General features: G+C 58.2%; 2 protein-coding genes across 29 annotated transcripts in view; both read right to left on the reverse strand.

Annotated features, from left to right (window-relative positions):
- Positions 1 to 3,137, reverse strand: part of CACNA1G (calcium voltage-gated channel subunit alpha1 G) — a 62,260-nt gene extending 59,123 nt beyond the window's left edge. For 20 of the 28 annotated variants that reach the window (XM_036268201.1, XM_036268206.1, XM_036268204.1 and 17 more), the window contains exon 1: positions 2,525 to 2,766. In XM_036268201.1, coding sequence (XP_036124094.1) covers positions 2,525 to 2,766 — 242 coding nt within the window. Of the gene's footprint in view, positions 1 to 2,524 lie in introns of all 28 variants that reach the window. The other 8 variants (XM_036268208.1, XM_036268202.1, XM_036268197.1 and 5 more) reach the window with 1 other exon arrangement.
- A 5,395-nt stretch (positions 3,138 to 8,532) lies between these two features.
- On the reverse strand, positions 8,533 to 16,434 carry SPATA20 (spermatogenesis associated 20). Its single transcript, XM_036268861.1, has 16 exons — positions 16,329 to 16,434; positions 15,205 to 15,384; positions 15,043 to 15,107; positions 14,703 to 14,857; positions 14,484 to 14,627; positions 14,185 to 14,386; positions 13,726 to 13,856; positions 13,520 to 13,624; positions 13,234 to 13,308; positions 12,927 to 13,136; positions 12,654 to 12,846; positions 12,264 to 12,432; positions 11,786 to 11,997; positions 10,128 to 10,327; positions 9,025 to 9,105; positions 8,533 to 8,895 (listed from the first exon to the last, which is right to left on the reverse strand). Exons 1-16 carry the CDS (start codon positions 16,403 to 16,405, stop codon positions 8,725 to 8,727), a joined length of 2,370 nt encoding a protein of 789 aa, XP_036124754.1. The 5' UTR covers positions 16,406 to 16,434; the 3' UTR covers positions 8,533 to 8,724.
- Positions 16,435 to 17,649: the final 1,215 nt, after the last annotated feature.

Genomic DNA, 17,649 nt, shown 5'->3' on the forward strand with positions numbered 1-17,649 from the left:
ACTTCCCAGTCCCTCTTCCTTTTGCTGCCCTCCCTCCCTCCCCAACACACACACACACACACACACACACACACACACACTTCTACCTGGGTCTAGATCGCCTCTCTAGGAAACCTGGTCTCTTAAAGAGGCTAAGAGAGGAGGGGACTAAGAAGAATGCCAAGAGTCTAACTGGCTTGTTAGTTGGGGAGAGGTGTCCTTAGGGCCCTCAGGCTCAGAGGTGCAGAGAAGAACCTTATGGAGCCAAGGGAAGCTTCACAGAAACTGAAAAGACAGAGAGAGAAACACCGAGGCCCGGTGTTGGTTCAGAGCCCCTCCGGTAGTAAAAACAGGTTTTCCTTGACACTTGGGTGCAGTGGGAGTGGTGGGGGCACACTTAGGCAGCCCACTTGCCAAGAAATTGTTGTCAACCCGTCCTCAGCCAATCTAGCCTAAGCAGCTTGTCCAGACCTAGTGACGCCATCACCCCAGAGGAAAGCTTGCTCCCCCAGCCCAAGGCAAGCACTAGACTCCCACCTTTCTTCTCATTCCAGTCTGTTCCATTTGCCCCCTCCCAGAACCCCTCAAGAAAGGAATCTGCCCCCAGACCTTCACTAGCACCTGGAGATGGGCATGTGGAAAGATGGTAGCCAAGAGGTCTGGTTTGTGTGGAGGGGGAGGGCAAGGGGAGAGATCTCTCTAACTCCTCTGGACCCCCAGAAGGAGGATGCTGCTTTCTCTCGTTCATGGAGTGTATGGGTGGTTAAGAGTGGAGAGGAGGGGTGCCCAGAGCCCGTCCTTCTCAGAGACATCTCCATCTCTGCCGTAGAGAAAGGGGCCTGGAGACACGGGTGGGGGCGGAGAAGAGTCAGACCCCAAGATGTGCCTATTCAGCAGGCCCACAGACCTCTGAGGCCCCCACCTCTCTCTCTTCCTGCAGCTCAGAGAAAAAGGAAGAAGGGGCAAAGAATGGAGAGAGGGTGTGATGAGGGGAGCTTCCTGAAGACCCATGGGTTGTAGAGGATGGGGGTTGGGGGGACCCAAGCTCACATCCCTGCTTTGTGCACTAGAGGCAGCAGAGCTGCAGAGAACCATGCCAAGCTCCCCCCCCCCAACCCCCACTTCCCCAAAGCAGAGTCCTGGTTGGGCTCTCAGGGGTTACAAGGGAGATCTGCAGTCTTCCACCCTGGGTCCAAAAGAGCCCCTGAACTGGGAGGAAGGAGCCAGGAGAAGCTGTCAAGACCTGGGATGGCAGCACACCCTCTCCCCTTTCCTTTCGGCAGTGGTGGGACCCACCTGGGAGCCTGGAGCCTGGCATTAGTCAAGCGGCACTTTGTGCTGGGGGTTTAGGAGAAGAGGCCGTGGGGATGAAGGGGCTGGAGTCTCCCATACCACTCCAGGCTGGGCAGAGGATAGGTAGGGGGCAGTGCTGAATCGGTTCCCCTGGAATTCCTGGCTTGCGTTTCACAAACCCATCCAAGGAGTAGACATTGGGGTGGTGGACCCGAGTCCACCTTAGTGAACTGACCTACCGTCTCAGTCCCCCACCCCCACCCCAATACTTTCTTGAAAGGCTGTGGTCTCCCATACCTGCTCTGTGATCCAGAGAGAGCACTCTTTATTTACGAAAGGGAATGGATAACTTAAACTGGCTTAATCCCATCCCCCGCTTGCCAAAGCTCTTGCCACAGTCTTTCCCTCCACAAGAAAAAATCTAGCACAAAACTCCCAATCCAACCTTAAGCACCCCGCATTGAATAAAGAATTGTGGAGAAGAAAGGCACTCGGGCTTCAGGCTTCAGCTGAAAGGGTCCCTACTCCAGCTCTGGGGGCAGACAGCTTCCCCTCCACATCTTGTTCTCATTCTGCGCCCCTGACATCAGCCGCCGCCGGAATCTCCTTGTTGTGCCTCCAACCCGCGGGGTGGGGGTGGGGGGTTAGGACCTGGTCCCCGCCCCCCCACCCCCAGCATTTCCCTCTGGGTCAGTAAATACCTCAGCTTCAACGACCAGTTTGGGGGGAGGGTGGATCAGACCCTAGAATCCACTGCAAACTTTGGAGCAGGGGTCAGAAGGGAAACCCAGGAGATTGCGGTCCCCCTCCCCCGTCCCCGCAGCTTCCTCCCCACCCCACCCCCCAAACTCGGAAACTGAACCCAGCTCGCTAACCGGAGGCGGGCCGAGTGGAGCTCCCAGGCTCCCTAAGCTTCCCACATCTGGAGGATGACGACCCTTCCCTGCCCACATCTGGAGAGTATCCAGCTGCAAACCAACGGGGCACGTCTCCTCTCTTTTCTGGGCCTGGATCCCAACCCCCCAAGGAGGACTGAGGTGTGTGTACCGAGGTGGGGCTCGCCGGGGTATCTGCCAAACCGGCTCGCGTCTCCGCTTTCCTCTGACGTCCCCTACCCTCCTTAGCAGCCCCCCTCTTATCTGACCACCTTCCAGGCTCACTATTCCGACTCACCTGGCTTTCGGTTCCCTCCGGCGGCGCGGCCCGCCCCCCTGCGGACCCCCCAGCCTGGCCGTCGTGGCCCGGAGGATATGGGTTACAGACCGTGCGGAGACACCAGCTCCGCGGGCGGCTGTCCTGGCTCAAGTAGAAGAAGACCACCGGGGCCAGCGCCGGGTACGGCAGCCCCTCCGCCTCGGAGTCCGCGCTGCCCGGGTCCTTTTCCGTCGACCCCGGCCCCGGCCGGCCCCCAGCCCCCGACAGGTCGTTGAGCTGCATGAAGCTCCGGGGCTGTCCTGACTCCTCAGCGCCCGCTCCATCCTCCTCCTCGTCCATCCTCTGGCCAACCGGGGCCCGGGCGGTCTCGAGAGGGGCGAGCGGCGCCCCTCAGAGGAGGTGTCCTCACGCCACCGGGGGGCCCCGGAGGGGGCGCATCTGGGGGGCTCTAGGGCGCAGGCTGAGCCCCCGGGAGGGCCAGTTCAGCCCAGCTCCCCCTGCCCGCAGGGGCATGCTGCCCGCGGGGCGCTGGGTCGCTGGGAAGCCCCGCCCGGCGCGAGTCCCGCTACCCCAGGGCCCCTGGGGCCCCCCGGGCCAGCCAGCCGGCTCCCCCTCACTTTGTTCCGGCTTCTTCGCTTCGCGCCTAGGCTCCGGTCGCCTGATTTGGCGCTACCTTCTGCGAAGCGGCCCCGATAGAGGAAGCAAGAAGGGGGGCGGAGGGCGTGGGGTCCGACGAGGGGCGCCCCCTCTTCCCGCGCTGCAGCTGGAGCAGGATCTAAGGGGTCAGCATCGTCCCGGCTCCGCGCCAGAGACGGCGGGGGGAGGGGAGGAAGGATCTCTTTTGGGGGTGGGTTTGGAGGGGGTGGGAGCCGGCTCCTTCCTCCGCCCCACGGCGGGCTCACGGTCCGGGAGAGGCGGGGAGACCGTGGGGGGCAGTCCCGGGCGGGGGTGGAGGCGGAGATGCAGCCGCCGCAACCGCTGCGGTGGCTGCCGCTGCCGTAGCTTTCGCCGGCGCCACAGCCTCCTCCTCCGGCCGAGACGCGGAGCGAGCAAGCGAAAGCGGCGGCTAGGAGCCCGGCGCACACCACAGCTGGATCCCTCAGTCCAACTTCAAGCCTCGGCCCCGCCTCTCCCCAGCCAGCCTCGTAGCCAATCGCCGCGTGCCGTCGACACCGAGCCGCGTTCTCATTGGCCGGCAGCCGTGGCAGTGCGGGGGGGCTCCCCCGGAGAGAACCACAGCTGGAATCCGGTTCCCACCCCAAAGTACAGGACCGCCCCTCTCCCCTCCTCTTGCCCCTGGGTCCGTTCCCGAAGGCCGGAGCCAATTAGACGGCTACCTAGACCGAACCCACTTTCTTATTGGCCACTGGGGTCTCTGCTACTCCCCTGGAGGAAGCCCCGGGAAATCAGAGTATTCGGTGCAGGGTCCTGGGATAGCGCTGCCAGCCGCCCCCCGCCCCCCCGCATCCTTTGTCCAAGACCCTTGAATTGGACCACAGCCGGAGGGCGGGGCTCAGCTCTGGGCAAGCCTGGAGAAAAAGGGAGGCAGACCGGCGGGGAGGTGGGGTGTGACCAGGGTTCCAGAGCTAAATCTAGGTATCCACCTGATTAATCGCCCACCCTGGAGTAGAGCCTGGGAGCAGGACTGAGAAAGGAGAAGAGCGGAGCAGGTTGTCCCGGGTGTAGGGCTTCAGGTAGAGGTGGGCTAGGTCTGGGCATGGCCTCTACCAACCTCTTGGGCTTGTTGATCGTGTTTCCAGTCCACTCCTGCTATTTTGACCCTGATCTCCTAACCCTAACCCGCTGACCCTGACCTCACATTGACACTCCTACCTTCTTTTCTGTGGACGGTGTGCATCCCACGCTGGGGCTTCCCGCTAGAATACGTGGCCCCAGGCAGGTCAAGACGGACCCAGAGCCCGGATCACCAAGAGCAGATGCGGAACAGAGATCGGCTCCTGCGAAGGGACCTGGGGGGAGGGGGGAGAAGAGGCTCGAGTGTGTGGGAGGGGGTGGAAGCTCAGAGCTCGGCTTTGCTGACTCTTAACCTGCAAAGTTTCACCAACCCTCCACTCGGTGCCTCAGTTCCTTTCTCTCAAGTTCCAGAATGGGGAGGTTCCCCGCAGGTTCGGAGCTTCGTGGGGCTGCTCTCCTCGAACACCTCCAACCTACCAGGAGCGGATCCACTCACGTGCAGACCCCAGTCCCCGCCCCGCCTCACCTTCCCGGGACCCCGGGCTCAGTCAACTCCAGCTCCTGTTCGCCACCACCTCAAAAGGCTGTGGGTACCTAGAGGTAGAGCGTCTCAGAGTGCTGGGCGCTTTGGTGAGGTGGGACAGGGAGGACATCGAGGACTAGAGGTCGGGAAGCACTTCCCCGCTTGTGTAAAAGGTAGACAGGGAGGAACCAAAAAGGTCAGCGTCTCCTAAGCCTTCGGGAAGCATACACCACTGCGGAGAGGCAGAGGAATGGACCAAATTACCTCCCGCGCCCGCCCCCCCCCCCCCCCGGCGTTCTGCGCTCGGCCAAGGCTGCGCCACTCACGCAGCCCCCAAGCGCCTCCTGCCGCGTGGGGTGGGTGTTTCAGCGCCGTCCCGGGAGGGTTGCAAGGAGTGCAGAGAGGAGGGCATAGCGGCTGCTGCGCCGTCGCCTCCCTGGTTGCCCTTTTGCCAAATCCCGGCACCGAGTTGTGCAAATGAGGCCGGGCTCATTTGCATTTCATGCTAATGAGCAGATCCTTTAAGTGCCTTTCTCTCCTGGCGGGAGTCTCTGCTCTCATTTTGCGTGTACCGAGCCAGAGTCTCGAACTCGCAGCGGTCTTCTGGGAGAAGGGCCTATTTATGGTTGATTCCACGTGTCTGACACCTTCTTCCCTCCCGCGGGTCCGCAGTCTGCCAGGTCTGCCTGCCCTTCCCCACGGGGTCAAAAGTGAAGGTAGTGACTACAATCATCCCCTTTGCAAAGGGGAAAATGAGGCCAGAGAGGCTTGGTCAGGTTTCCTGGTAGTCAATAAGCCCAACACCTTCATCCACAATCCAGGCCACCCCTGTCTCTGAGCTGAACTCTGTTCTAGAACATATGCAGAAAGGGGGCAGACACAGGTACCATCTGAACAAATCGAGACCCACATTTACTTCTCTGGGCTAGGGGCCTGGCATGACCTGCCACCTAAGGCATCCTGGTGTCTGTTCATGGCACCAGGGTACTCTGACATCCCCCTCGCGGATGTTCACTATTAGCCTGAGTGGGGGAAGGGAGGGGAGAGGATAGGCAGGACCCACAGAAAAAGCAAAGGAAACCTTGAAACCATCGTTAACTCCCACCCTCCACGCCTCATCTCTGACATCATCTCCTCTAGTGGCCTTCTTTCAGCAATTTTGCGGTGCCAAGGTGCTGAGGACACAGCACTGAGCCAGACAAGAGTCTGGAACCCTGTAGCACTTTGTCCAGGCTGGAATTATAGGGTTATGTTTGTAGTAATAAAATTACTATCTCCCCCTCTAGGCTCTATGTTCCCTGAGGGCAGGGTCTATGGCTATTTTACTCACCAGGGCCTAATCCAATGTTTGACACATAGTAGATGCTTAATAAATCTGTTATGTGATGAATGAATGAATAACATCAGGCAGGGAGAGGGAATGAGAGGGACAAGAAATTTCCTTCTTTGGGCCTCAGTTTCTCAACAAAGAAATTAGGCCTAAGTGTTACCTAAGGTCTCTTCTGGGTTTGAGGGGGCACCCCCATATAATTGCTGCTCTGCCAGCAGCCCCTCCAGCCCTCTCCCTTTTCTGCCTCCCTCACAGCCTGGCTGGCTTCCTCAGAAACCGAGATAATCTTCCCATCTGTGATGCTCTCTGCTCAGCGATGATACATTGTCCCATTTAGTCACCTCACAGCCTTGGGAGTAGGGTGGTGGTGTCCCATTTTTTACATAAAGAAACCAAGGCTCAGAGAGATAAAATTAAATGACTGCCCAAACCACAAGGCCCTATCTTCAATGGCCCTGGCCCACAGCTCCTCCAGGACAGTCCTGCCCGCAGAGCAAGGAGCATAGCCAAGAGGGACCAGCAGGAGGAAGAGAGGATACAGACTTAAAATCCCACATCTGAGCAAGACTTATGTTCAGCCTTGCCCTCTTTAGAAAATGCAAGCACTCCCCAGAGAACTAACCCTTGAAGGCCCCAACTCCTTCCTCTGAACCCATTTACAGAATTCTAGTGCCAGGTGCCTGCCTGGTACCAGAGAAGGAAAAGGGGAGACAGACCAGAAGGAAGATTGGAAGGAGGGGCAGAAGACACCAAATGCACCCTCCCTCACAGCTGTGTCTGCACCTCCTGGAGGAAGGGGAAGTCTGGTCTTTACAGTACGCTGAAGGCCCCAGAAAGAACCAGATGGGTTAAGTGGTCTCAGACCAACCTCTTAACCTCTCTGGGCCTTGAATATCTTTATCTGTATGAGGCCATAGTACCTACCTTGCCACTTCATTCATGAGGGTCAATGGGACGATAGAGACAAGAGGACTTTGCAAACTGCCTAGACCTTTCCAAAGCCAAGGCTGGGCTGCCAAAAAGGCCACCTGTGCTTCACAATGCTCCACCCTCCTTCCTCACTGCGCCCAAACCGGGCTTCATCTGCCCAGTCCTCAGATTTCCTGGCAATGCTGAACAGGCTCCAGCAGGAAAGGGGACAGCTGACCTTGTTGGCCGGAGCCCTAATCCCCTCCAGATGGGCTGGTGGCTTGCCCAGCTGCCCAGATAAACCCTGTTTCCCAGTGACCATGTGTGGCTGTGTGTGACTGTGCCCAGGGGGTGGTCATGGTCCTCAGCAGACCTTGGAGTGACTCAGTCCAGTCTCCCAGCTCATTCATGCCTCACTCCTCCCCAGTGCGACACCCCCACAAGCAGTGGACTTATTCGGGTCTTGTGTCCAGCAGCTTCTTCTGGCTAACTGTGCTGCTTGGCTCTGGGGCTAGGAGGGTGCCCAGTCTCAGCAGACCCCTGAAGGGCAGGGGTAGGGAGACAGCTCTGTCCCCTCCTCCCGTGTCAGCCCCACCTTCACACCTGTCCTTCCCAAAGCATGCTTCCTAGTCCCCTCTCCATGGTGGAAACTAGATGGGGTTTCTAGGGCCTGTGAAGAGGTGGGTGCCAAGAACGAGACTTGAATCTTCCAACATTGAGGGGACAGGAGGAGGTCACTGGAAGGCACTGACTTTCCCTGCAGCAGGAAGGACTCAGATTTGGAGGAGGAATTCCAACTCAACAGATGTTCCAAATGAAAGAGAACTCTTTCCCTAGCCTGGCTTGTGTAAAAGCAGGGGGGTGGACAATATGACCTCCTGCAGGAAGGCTTTGGCTCCATCCTGCTGAGGCTGAGGGCTAGATGGATACCCCAAAAGAAATGTCCTTGGTCCTGATAATAGCAGCTCCTACAATGTAAGAGAGTGTATGCAAATGTTGCCATTTCATGAAAAAGAAAAGTTCAGCCCTGGCCGGTTTGGCTCAGCGGTTAGAGCGTCAGCCTGCGGTCCTGAGAGACCCGGGTTCGGTTCCCGCTAAGGGCACGTACCTTGGTTGCAGTTTGTCCCCGGCCCTGGTCGGTTGTGCGGGTGGCAGCCACTCGATGTGTTCCTTTCACGTCGATGTTTCTCTCTCTCTCTGTTCCTCTCTCTCCCTCCCACTCTACCTGAACAAAAAATGGAAAAATGTCCTCGGGTGAGGATAAAAAAAGAAAAAGAAAAGTTCATAGAAAGCATCTTCCTGCCCGTTCCCCGGCCTAAAACAGGAGGAGACAATGGGAAGGGGAGCACAGCCTCCTTGCTTAACCCTGCCTGAAGGCAAGAACTGGCCTTTCCCCTCCTGGGCAAGTCCACATCTTCACCCTCATCCCCACCCCTGGTGGTCATTACTGGTCCCGACCTCAGTTTCATCCAGATCACAATGACCGTGGCCAGGAGCAGGGTGATCTTAGTGACCTCTTTAGGAGAAGAAGGGATTTGAGAAGGCAGAGGGGTCAGTTAGGGGCTCCCAGAAGAAAGGGCCCTGGGCTGCTGGGTCCCGGGCCAGAGCCCGAGGTGCCTCTCTCACAAGCAAGGCCAAGGCCCTGAGGTTACCACGGGACACTGTTAGGTTTATTTCAAGGTGAGTGGATGCCCATGGGGGCAGTGAGGGTGGCCAGGTCACCTGGTGACAGGGTGCCCAGGGTTGGCCGCAGGCTCTGCAGGGACCTGCAGGGCCCAGTTTCTGGTGAGTTGGGGAGCTTCGCCTCCTGCTCCAGCCCCAGCCCAGGGGGGCCAGGCAGTCACTGATGCAGCAGTTTTCTCAGTTCGCTGGGCTCAGTGATAGGCATGGAGCAGGCTTGATTCTCACACACATAGGCGGTGGCCCGATCTTCCAGCCGTCGCAGAGTAGTCAGAAAGGGCAGCTGGCGGGACAGGAAGCTCGAGGGGTCCCCATCGGCCAGAATCAGCACCTGGGTAGTGGCAGAAGAGAGAGGGTCACCTGGAGCTGGTGGGACACTGGCAGGGCCCTCTGGAGGGTTTCTTGTCCCCAGGACTAAAGAGCAAAAGGTATATTGGGGACCAAGTACACAGCCACAAACCTTATTAGGGATGTAGATGGAGTGGACACATTGCACCAGAGCCTTGGTGTCCTTGGCTTGGGGGTCTCCACAGATGACAATCTGGCCACAATAGAAAGGTAACTCAGGGAACCACTAACCATAAGGGCCCTGGCCCCCCTCACCCGGGCACCCTCCAGTGTTGGGTGCAGGGGGGCTGGACCCAGACCTACCAGGGCTTCGCCATCGTCCCTCCACCCCCCGTACACCCCTAAGAAGGAATGGGACTCAGCTGAGCATTCCCCACACCAGCTGCCAGGACGCTGCCTCAGATTCACTGCTCAGCAACTGGGAACATGTACACACACACACACACACACACGCAAATACGCAAAGTGGTGGTGTCATACATAGTGGTAGAGAAACAAACATGGGGAGTCACACACATGGGCAGACACCTGCACGCACGTGCGCGCACACACACACACAGACTCGATACACTGTACGACAATAACACAGATATTCATATACAAGGAGACACAAAGTCTTCACATATGCCCACATAGAGGCAGATACCACATATACAAACAACAGATATACATATAGGCAGAGATATACAGGCAAACATGCAAATGTAAGCAGACACCTTAACATGGGCATACACATGCAAACAGGCAAACATACACTAGAAAAAACTCATACCAGCACACACTCAGAAAGGCAGACACACAGTCACACACCTCCAAACACACACACACTGCAATAACACACATACGGACATACATGCAGATAAGCAGGTACCTGCACACACACCGGCAGACCCAACTACATGGTACAGAGACACACAAAGAAAAACTTCACCAACCACAGGGGCCCCTGCCTCCTGCCCCCTGCTCTGAGAGCCCCAGGCACTCACAGAGACACCTGCCTGACAGAGGCCTGTCTCAGACACACCCACACAGACTCCTCCACCTGCGCAAAGCAGCCCTAACAGATGTTCCTGCAGAAACATCTGCACACACTCATGGACCTGAGCTCTGGGGGACAGGCCCAAGAACCTCACCTCATGTCCCCATCCCCCACTGAGGCCCTAGCTTCCCTCTCACCCAAGGTCCCAGCCCAAGGGTCCTCAACACACACCCCACCTGCTTGAGGGTCTGCTGGTGAGCTGAGAGGGCTCGGGCCATCTCCGGCAATGCAACTGGGACACGGCGCATGCGCTCAGAGAAGGCTGTCAGCAGGCACACACATTTGTCTATCCAGTCCTTGTGGCCCGTGAAGCCATGCAGCCGAAGCAGGTTGTGGGCCGACACAGAGTTGGCGCTGGGCTCTGCGCCATCCTGGTCTGCAGGGTGCATGGGGGCAGAGCCATAAGGGAGGGTCCCTGGGTTCCAGGACCCTGCCCCAGGACTGCGGCCAGGGAGGCTAAGGGGGTGGGAAGAAGAGGAGACCGTGCCCACCCACACCAGCCCAGGTCTGAGTGGAATGCCAGCACCGGCAGTTATTGATCCTTTGCTCTCCCACATGCACACTCAACTCTCTGGCCCTAGATGAACTGTTGGTTCCCCAGCTCCTTCTTCTCTCTGAGGACACTTCCATCCAACCACCCAGCTGTGCCAGCCAGAGTAGCATTCTCCTTGCCCCTCCCTTTCTCTCACCTCTCACTTTTAATTTCTCAGCAAGACTGCTGGGTCTGCAGCTAGAATAGACCCAAATTCTCTAATTCTCTCATCTCGCACTTCTCCCCTGTCCGGAACTTTGCCAGCGCTTGCCTGGACCGAATGCCATTAACAAACAGCCTCCTAACTGGTCTCCCTGTTTCCTCTGCCCCCATTCCTTCTCCGCCATCAGTCAGAGTGACATTCTTAGATTTAACCAAAGCAGGTCATACTCTACTTAAAACCCTTCAGAGCCTTCCACTCCTTGCCACGCCTACAAGACCCTACAAGGAGCCAGGCCCCGCCTCACCTGGGCACCCTCCTCTCACAAGCCGGCCTCTACCTCCATCCTCCATGGCACAGGTTGCCATTTCTAGGCCTCTCACAGGCTGTTCCCTCGGCCTGTAATCCCTCTCCAACCCCTCCATGACCACAGAGCCCCATTTTGTCCTCTGACCCTTGCTTAAATGACACTTGCCACTGGTTTTATATGACCTCCCTCCATCTGAGTTCTGCCCCACTGTTGTTCTCTCGGTGCCTTTTATTCATTCACCTAATGTTTCTTGAGCACCTACTATGTGCCAGGCCAGTGCTAGCCCCTGGGGATACAGCAGTGACAAAGTTCTGCTCTGAAGACATTAACGGGAGGGGGGGGGGGCGTTACAAACCAGACACATCAGGTGATGGTAAGCGCTACTGAGAAAAGTTAGGGGACAGGGTGCAGAATGAAGGCCTCATACTATGCACTTGTGTGCATTTTTGCATTAAATATCACTATTTATTAGTTGTCTCTCCTACTACATTGTAAGCTTCATGAAAGAGGGAAACAAGTCAGCCTTCTTCAGTATGTGAATCCAGGCACGCCAGTTACTCTACTAAGCATATTCACAGAACAGTTAAATTAATCTTTACATCAACCCTGCCAGGTAGTACCAATGTCAGCTCCATTCTGCATATTAAGAAACCGAGGTTCCGAAATGTGAGACCAGCCCAAAGTCACTTGGTTAATAAGTGGTGGAGAGGTGAACCCAGGAGGGCCTTGCCCCTGGATCTTCACCACCACCCTGAGCTTATGCCTCCCACAGGGAAAACCAAGCCCCAGGTGGGCCCGGGAATCCAGGCCAGTCCCGCACTCCCCCACTGACCATCCTTCAGACGCAGGGGCAGGCCAGCCCCCAGCTCAGCCTCACTGCAGAAGTAGCCGCCGCCACGAGAGTCCCAGAAGAGCCTGTCTTGTGTGTCCTGCAGCCTCAGAGCCCACTCGAGCCACGCACTCTCCAGCGAGGCCTCGTACAGGTCAAGCAGGCCCCGCACGACGAAGGCGTAGTCCTCCAGGAAGCCCCAGCAGGGCGGGTTGCTGAGGGGACAGGCATCAGGAGGGGGAGAGAGACTTGCACAGAGGAGGCTCTTTTTGTGCATTCTTTCATTTAACACTGAATATCTACCTCTCTGGTGGGCACCACTAGCCCATTTCCCGGAGGAGCAAGGGGGCCCAGGAAGGTGAAGAGCTCACAGTGGGCAGATGACAGAGCCAGGATTGGAGTCTACCCAGAGGGCGGAGAGGGGCACAGATAGGTCTGGGGTGTCTGGGAGACAAGGCCTCCCTAGCTGCTCGGGACCCACCTGTGCTCCACGGTCCCCCCAGAGCCTGCATAGCAGGTCCGCATCAGGCGGCTGCTGGCCACATCAAACATGTGTCGCTTCAGGAACTTGGCACCGTTGGTGGCGTAGTTGACCAGCCTCTCCATGCCCAGGACAGCTCCGGTCACAGCGTAGCCAGACACCATCAGTCCTAGAGGGAGGTGATGCCAGTGGTCGTGAGAAGCTGGCCAGGGCCCTCCAGGTATGTCCCCACCTCTAATCCCCCCAAATCCAGATGCTTCTCTGGAGGAGTTCAGAGATAGTAAACCTAATAAGAGGAAAATGAATATACAGCAGCTGCCTGACACCCAGGAGGGACCTTGTGAAGGGTAAATCTTTAAACAGCTTGGGCTTTAGACAAGGCTGCCCCACCGTTCCAGGCGGCCAGCATCTTGCTGTCCAGGTGCGGCTTTGGCCGATGCTTCCGGGCCTGGAAGAGCTTCTCCAGCCCTGTATTGAGCAAGGTCCGGACAGCCTCCACCTCCAGGCCAAAGCGGGCGGCGGTCAGCTCCAGAGAATACCGGACAGTCAGCACATTCTGGCCCTGCAGCTCCCCCTTGGGGTCCTGAGGAAAACAGCCCTTGTCCAAGACAGTCCACTCGCCTGCCCTCCGGCCCACGCTCCCACGCTCCCAGGAGTCCTCGCCTGACTGAGGCTGATGTTGCCGGCCTCCGTGAGCCCATAGTGCTTCATGAGGAGCTGGCCGGAGGTCAGTGGTTCCGTGGCACCCAGCACGGGCTCTGGGAGCAGCTGCTGGACCTCTTTGACCGTCCACACATAGAAGGCGCCCTCCCTGGGCTGCATGCCCCGCTCCGGAGAAGAATCTGCATCCTCTGCGCTGTAGAAGCCCCCAGACTGTGGGGAGGAGAGAGTTGGCTGGCCCCAGCCTTCCGCGCAGTGGAGGCCCCGAGCCCTCCCGCAGCCAGGCCCGCCTGCCTCAGTGGACACACACCCGGTGACTCAGGTTCCGAGCTACATACTGCAGGATGCCTTTGGCAACATCAGAATAGAACTCATCACCAGAGATCTGAGGGGAGGAAGGAGGCTGTTGACAGAGTTCCCCGGGAAGTCTAGGTGCAGGGGGACAGTCAACATTCTCCCAGGAGGGCGAAGAGGGAACCTGGGCACTGGGCTTATGGGAGGGGATTAGGAGCACGGTCAAGGGGGAGCCCCAAGTCATCAGGAAGACCTTGGGAGGGGCAGCCAGAGGTGGGTGGACAGGCTGGGTCACAGGTTACCTGGAAGGCCTGTGAATAGGCCACTGCAAGCTGCCCCTGATCATACAGCATCTTCTCAAAGTGGGGGACGTGCCACTGGCGGTCCGTGGAATAGCGGTGAAAGCCCTGTGCCAGGTGCGAGGTGGGTCTGTAGGCCAATCCCAGCCTCTGCCCCCACCCTGCTGCCTCCTGCTGCCACCTCCAGGGAGTGCCTAGCCTCCCCTCACCTGCCCTACGTGGTCTCGGATGCCCCCATTGGCCATCATTTTCAGGGTGTGCAAGGCCATCTGCTGGGCTCTAGAGCCATCTTGGGTAAGTCGATGGCTGAGCCAGTAGGAGAACAGGAAGTTCAGGATTACTGCGGGCACCAAGAGCATGTGGGTAAGACAATGGGGAGGAACAGAGGGTGTAGATCTGGGTGGTCACCAGGCCTTTGGCCAGGCTGGGGTTAGGAGTTCACGCAACAGGCAGTCTCTCTGACAGGCTTGGGGTCAGGGGTCAATGCTCAACCCAGAGCACGTAAGGTCTATTTTAGGTCAGTGTCAGGGTCACTGCTAAGATCATAAGTCAGGTCTTGATTAGATAGTTACTGATAGGATGAGGGTAAGGAGGATAGTGACCAAGCCATTAACCAGGTCAGGCGTCAGAAGGCCAGGCTGGGGTGGGGCGGGCATGGGGGCACTGACCCGGTGTGGGGAACTTGGGGGCCTCAGCAAAGCCGCCATACTCCTCATCATAGCCCTCATCCAGCTGCTGGAAGCAGCGGCTGTTCATGGTGGCGGCAGAGGGTGGCAGCTGGCGGTCACCGGTGCTGATCTCCGACCGGGCCAGCAGGGCGGTGGTGACACGCTGGCTGTTTTCCAGTAAGGCATTCTTATTCTGTTTCCACTGTGCAGGGCAGGAGCGGACCTGGAGTTCAGCATGGGTGGGGGTCCCTGTTCCCTCGCCCTTGACCCCTGCCACCCCCACCCCCACTCACACCCACCTGCTCCCGTATTCTCAGCAACACTGTGCGGAAGCCAACTCGAGTCAAGCCATCCTCAGGGGGGAAGTAGGTGCCCCCCACAAAGGGCTGGAGGCTGGGGGTCAACCACACACTCATGGGCCAGCCCCCGCCACTGCTGGTGGCCTGGTGGAGAGAGGGCCAGGGTGAGGGGAACAGCCTCCTGGGCAAGGGCAATCACCCCATGGGAAGACCACGCACCTGCACGAAGGTCATATACACCTTGTCCACATCTGGCCGCTCCTCCCGGTCCACCTTCACACTGACAAAGTCTTCATTGAGCAGGCGGCCAATCTCCTCGTTCTGAAAGGACTCCTCCTCCATCATGTGGCACCAGTGGCAAGTGGAGTATCCCACTGGAATGGGCCATGGGGCCAGTGTGGGGACCAGTGACTGGTCGGGGGAGTGCCAGCCAGCGGGGTCCAGCTGGACTGCAGTGGCCCTGACCTCTGATTTTCCGGGAGGCCCCCAGACCCAGAAGAACCTGCCCCTCTCCACCACCACTCTGCTCCCCCGATCCCGGGGAAGGCAGTTGCATTACCTGAAAGGAAAATTGGCTTGTTTTCTTTCCTGGCCTTGTCAAAGGCTTCCTGTCCCCATGGGTACCTAGGCCCGGCAGGGTGAGGCATCACTCACTGTCCCAGGGCATAGGAGGGGTTGAGAGCCCAGCTGCCCCAGGAAGGGCCTTGGGAAAGGTGCTCACCAGTCCACAGGGTTGTAGGCATGTTGTAGGAGGTACGGTGACTTCTCATTGACCAGGCGGTTAGGAACCTTCTGAGGTGTGGACTGGGAGCAGTTGGTGCGGCTTCCCTTCCCTCCAGCAGGCATAGGCACTGAACTACTGACTGTCACACTTCGGTCCTTGTCCCGGGAGGAGCTACCCCTGGCATGAGCAGGTGGGTCAGTCCAGGGGTCTCTGTCTACCACCCCAGAGGCCCACTCCACCCCACCCTGCCCTCTGATACCTCTCCCAGAACCCCCTGGTCCCAGCCCAACACACCTTTCTGAACCACGGGGGAGACTGTGGCCTTTGTGCTCCCCCTTATGTTTTTGGGGGGATGAAGAAAGGTGGCTCATTGGGGGCTCCCTGCCAGGTTAGTCTCCCCCAACCTCTCAGGCTTGGCGGTGGGAAGGATGATGACTGTGAGGTCAGGGCAAGTCACAATAGGCAGAATGGTGGTTCAGGCTCCATTCTCTCCCCCTAACCGGGCCCCCTCCCCGCGGTGGTGGTGCTGCAGGTGTCTCTGTGGCATGCCTAGGTGTGTGATCTGGGCAGAAGGGCCACCCGTTGCTGGTTACAGAACAGGGCAAGAAGAGTTGAGTCTGGGACTGGAACAGGTTAGGGGCAATGAGAGGAAAATCACCAGAGAGGACTCCCTCACTCACCATCGACTGACTCTCTTGGCACTTCTGTGGGGCCACGTCCTGTACCAGTCCCCCAGGACCCCTGGGGAAATTAGAAATTGATTTCAAGGGGCTCAGCCTGGGAAGATGGTGCTGCAGGGTGGCCTCATTAATGACAGGCCGCTGCAGCAAGGCCTGTGACAGGCCCACCCAGGGTGTTGTTAGACAAGGACCCTGGCTTCCTGGAGATGGTGTCAGAACAGAGTCCCAGGGGAACAGCCCTGCAGCTGGAGGGGTGGAGGGCAGAAGGGCGCTATTGCCAGGGCCAGGTCCTGGAAGCCAACTGGGGTGTGTGTGTGGGGAGGGGGTCAGATATGAGAGGCTGGCCAAGCAGGCACTGAGGACAAGCGCCCGCCCGGATGCCAGGACCTGGGGCCCAACAAGCGCAGAGCGCACCGTAGCGACCCACTCGCGCGCCTGTACCTGCGGCTTGAGGCGAGACGGGGCCTGGCACGGGGCTGCAGGAGGCCGCGGCACAGCCAAGTCCGCGTGCCCAGCATGGCTACCCCAGGTCGTGGGCCCCGGCACTGCAGACAGGGGAGGGAGGGAGGGATGGAGGGTGGGAGGCGGCGAGGGGCGGGCCGGTGTAGCGGCCCAACCGCGGGCGGGTTTTCGCCTACACTCCGGGCCGGTGACTGGTCTCAGGGCGCCGCCCGGTGGCCGAGCTCGGGATTGCAGACCAAACAACCTGGGCTTGGGAAGACCTGGGTATGTGCACAAAATTGGGTGGACTCCGCTAGACCTAAACAAGCTGCCTGAGGTGCCCTTGAGACGTACATGTAGACATGACAACGCTCTGGAATGCAGAGGAATGATTGGTGGGCAAGAGGAATCGGTGTTCAGCGTGCAGACAGTGCGGGCACGGGAGAGATCATCCAGGAAGACTGCAGCAAGAGGAGAGAAGCAGGCTTGGGGAACTCATTCAAGGAGTGCATTCAAGAAAGACAAGAGAGAAAATGGCCAGAGTGTCAAGGGAAAACCAGGAGAGGGTGGCAACCCATAGGCAATGGGACAGAAGTGCAGGGAGGGAGGGTCTGGTCAGAAACCAGAGAAGCCAACTGGAATGGGACAGAAAAGGGTCCACTGGCTTTAGCAACATGGAGGTCATCGGTGGACTTGTCGGGTGGTGGTCCAGTGAGATGAGGCTGACAGCAGAGGCTGATGGAGTGGGTTGAGGGGGTAGGGGAAACAGACAGGATGGACATTGATATGAGGGGAAAGACACTCTCAAGATGGATGAGGCTAATTATGACAAATACCAAGGGGAAGGATTTGGTTTAGAGAAGGTGATTGAGGATATGGAGGAAAGAAATCTCTGAGAATCTGAATGACAAAAGGGTTGGCAAGCCGGAGGGTCTGGTGGGTGCTCTGGGAGGACTGAGGGTAAGATCAGAGAACAGGAAGCCTGCCGCGAATGTGGAGGGATCTGGGATGATGACAACCCTCATGGGTGAGGGTTACTGAGACGTCATGGGGCAGCAAGGTCATCCTCTTAAACAATAGAGTCACATGGTATTGGGTAAGAGCTGGGTGAGTAGAAGACTGTGAGCCAATACTGAAGCATGGCAAGAATGCGGTGGAGCCCTGGCCAGTTTGGCTCAGTGGTTGGAGTGTTGGCCTGCAGACCAGAGAGTCCTGGGTTTGGTTCCCACTAGGGGCATGTACCAAAAAAAATAAAATAAAATAATGCAGTGGAACACAGCCCTGGGGGTGGTGGGGTGTTGGGGTGGCAGGGACAGCCCAG

Source organism: Molossus molossus, unplaced genomic scaffold (assembly GCF_014108415.1).
Source record: "Molossus molossus isolate mMolMol1 unplaced genomic scaffold, mMolMol1.p scaffold_m16_p_19, whole genome shotgun sequence".
Lineage (NCBI taxonomy): Eukaryota > Metazoa > Chordata > Mammalia > Chiroptera > Molossidae > Molossus > Molossus molossus.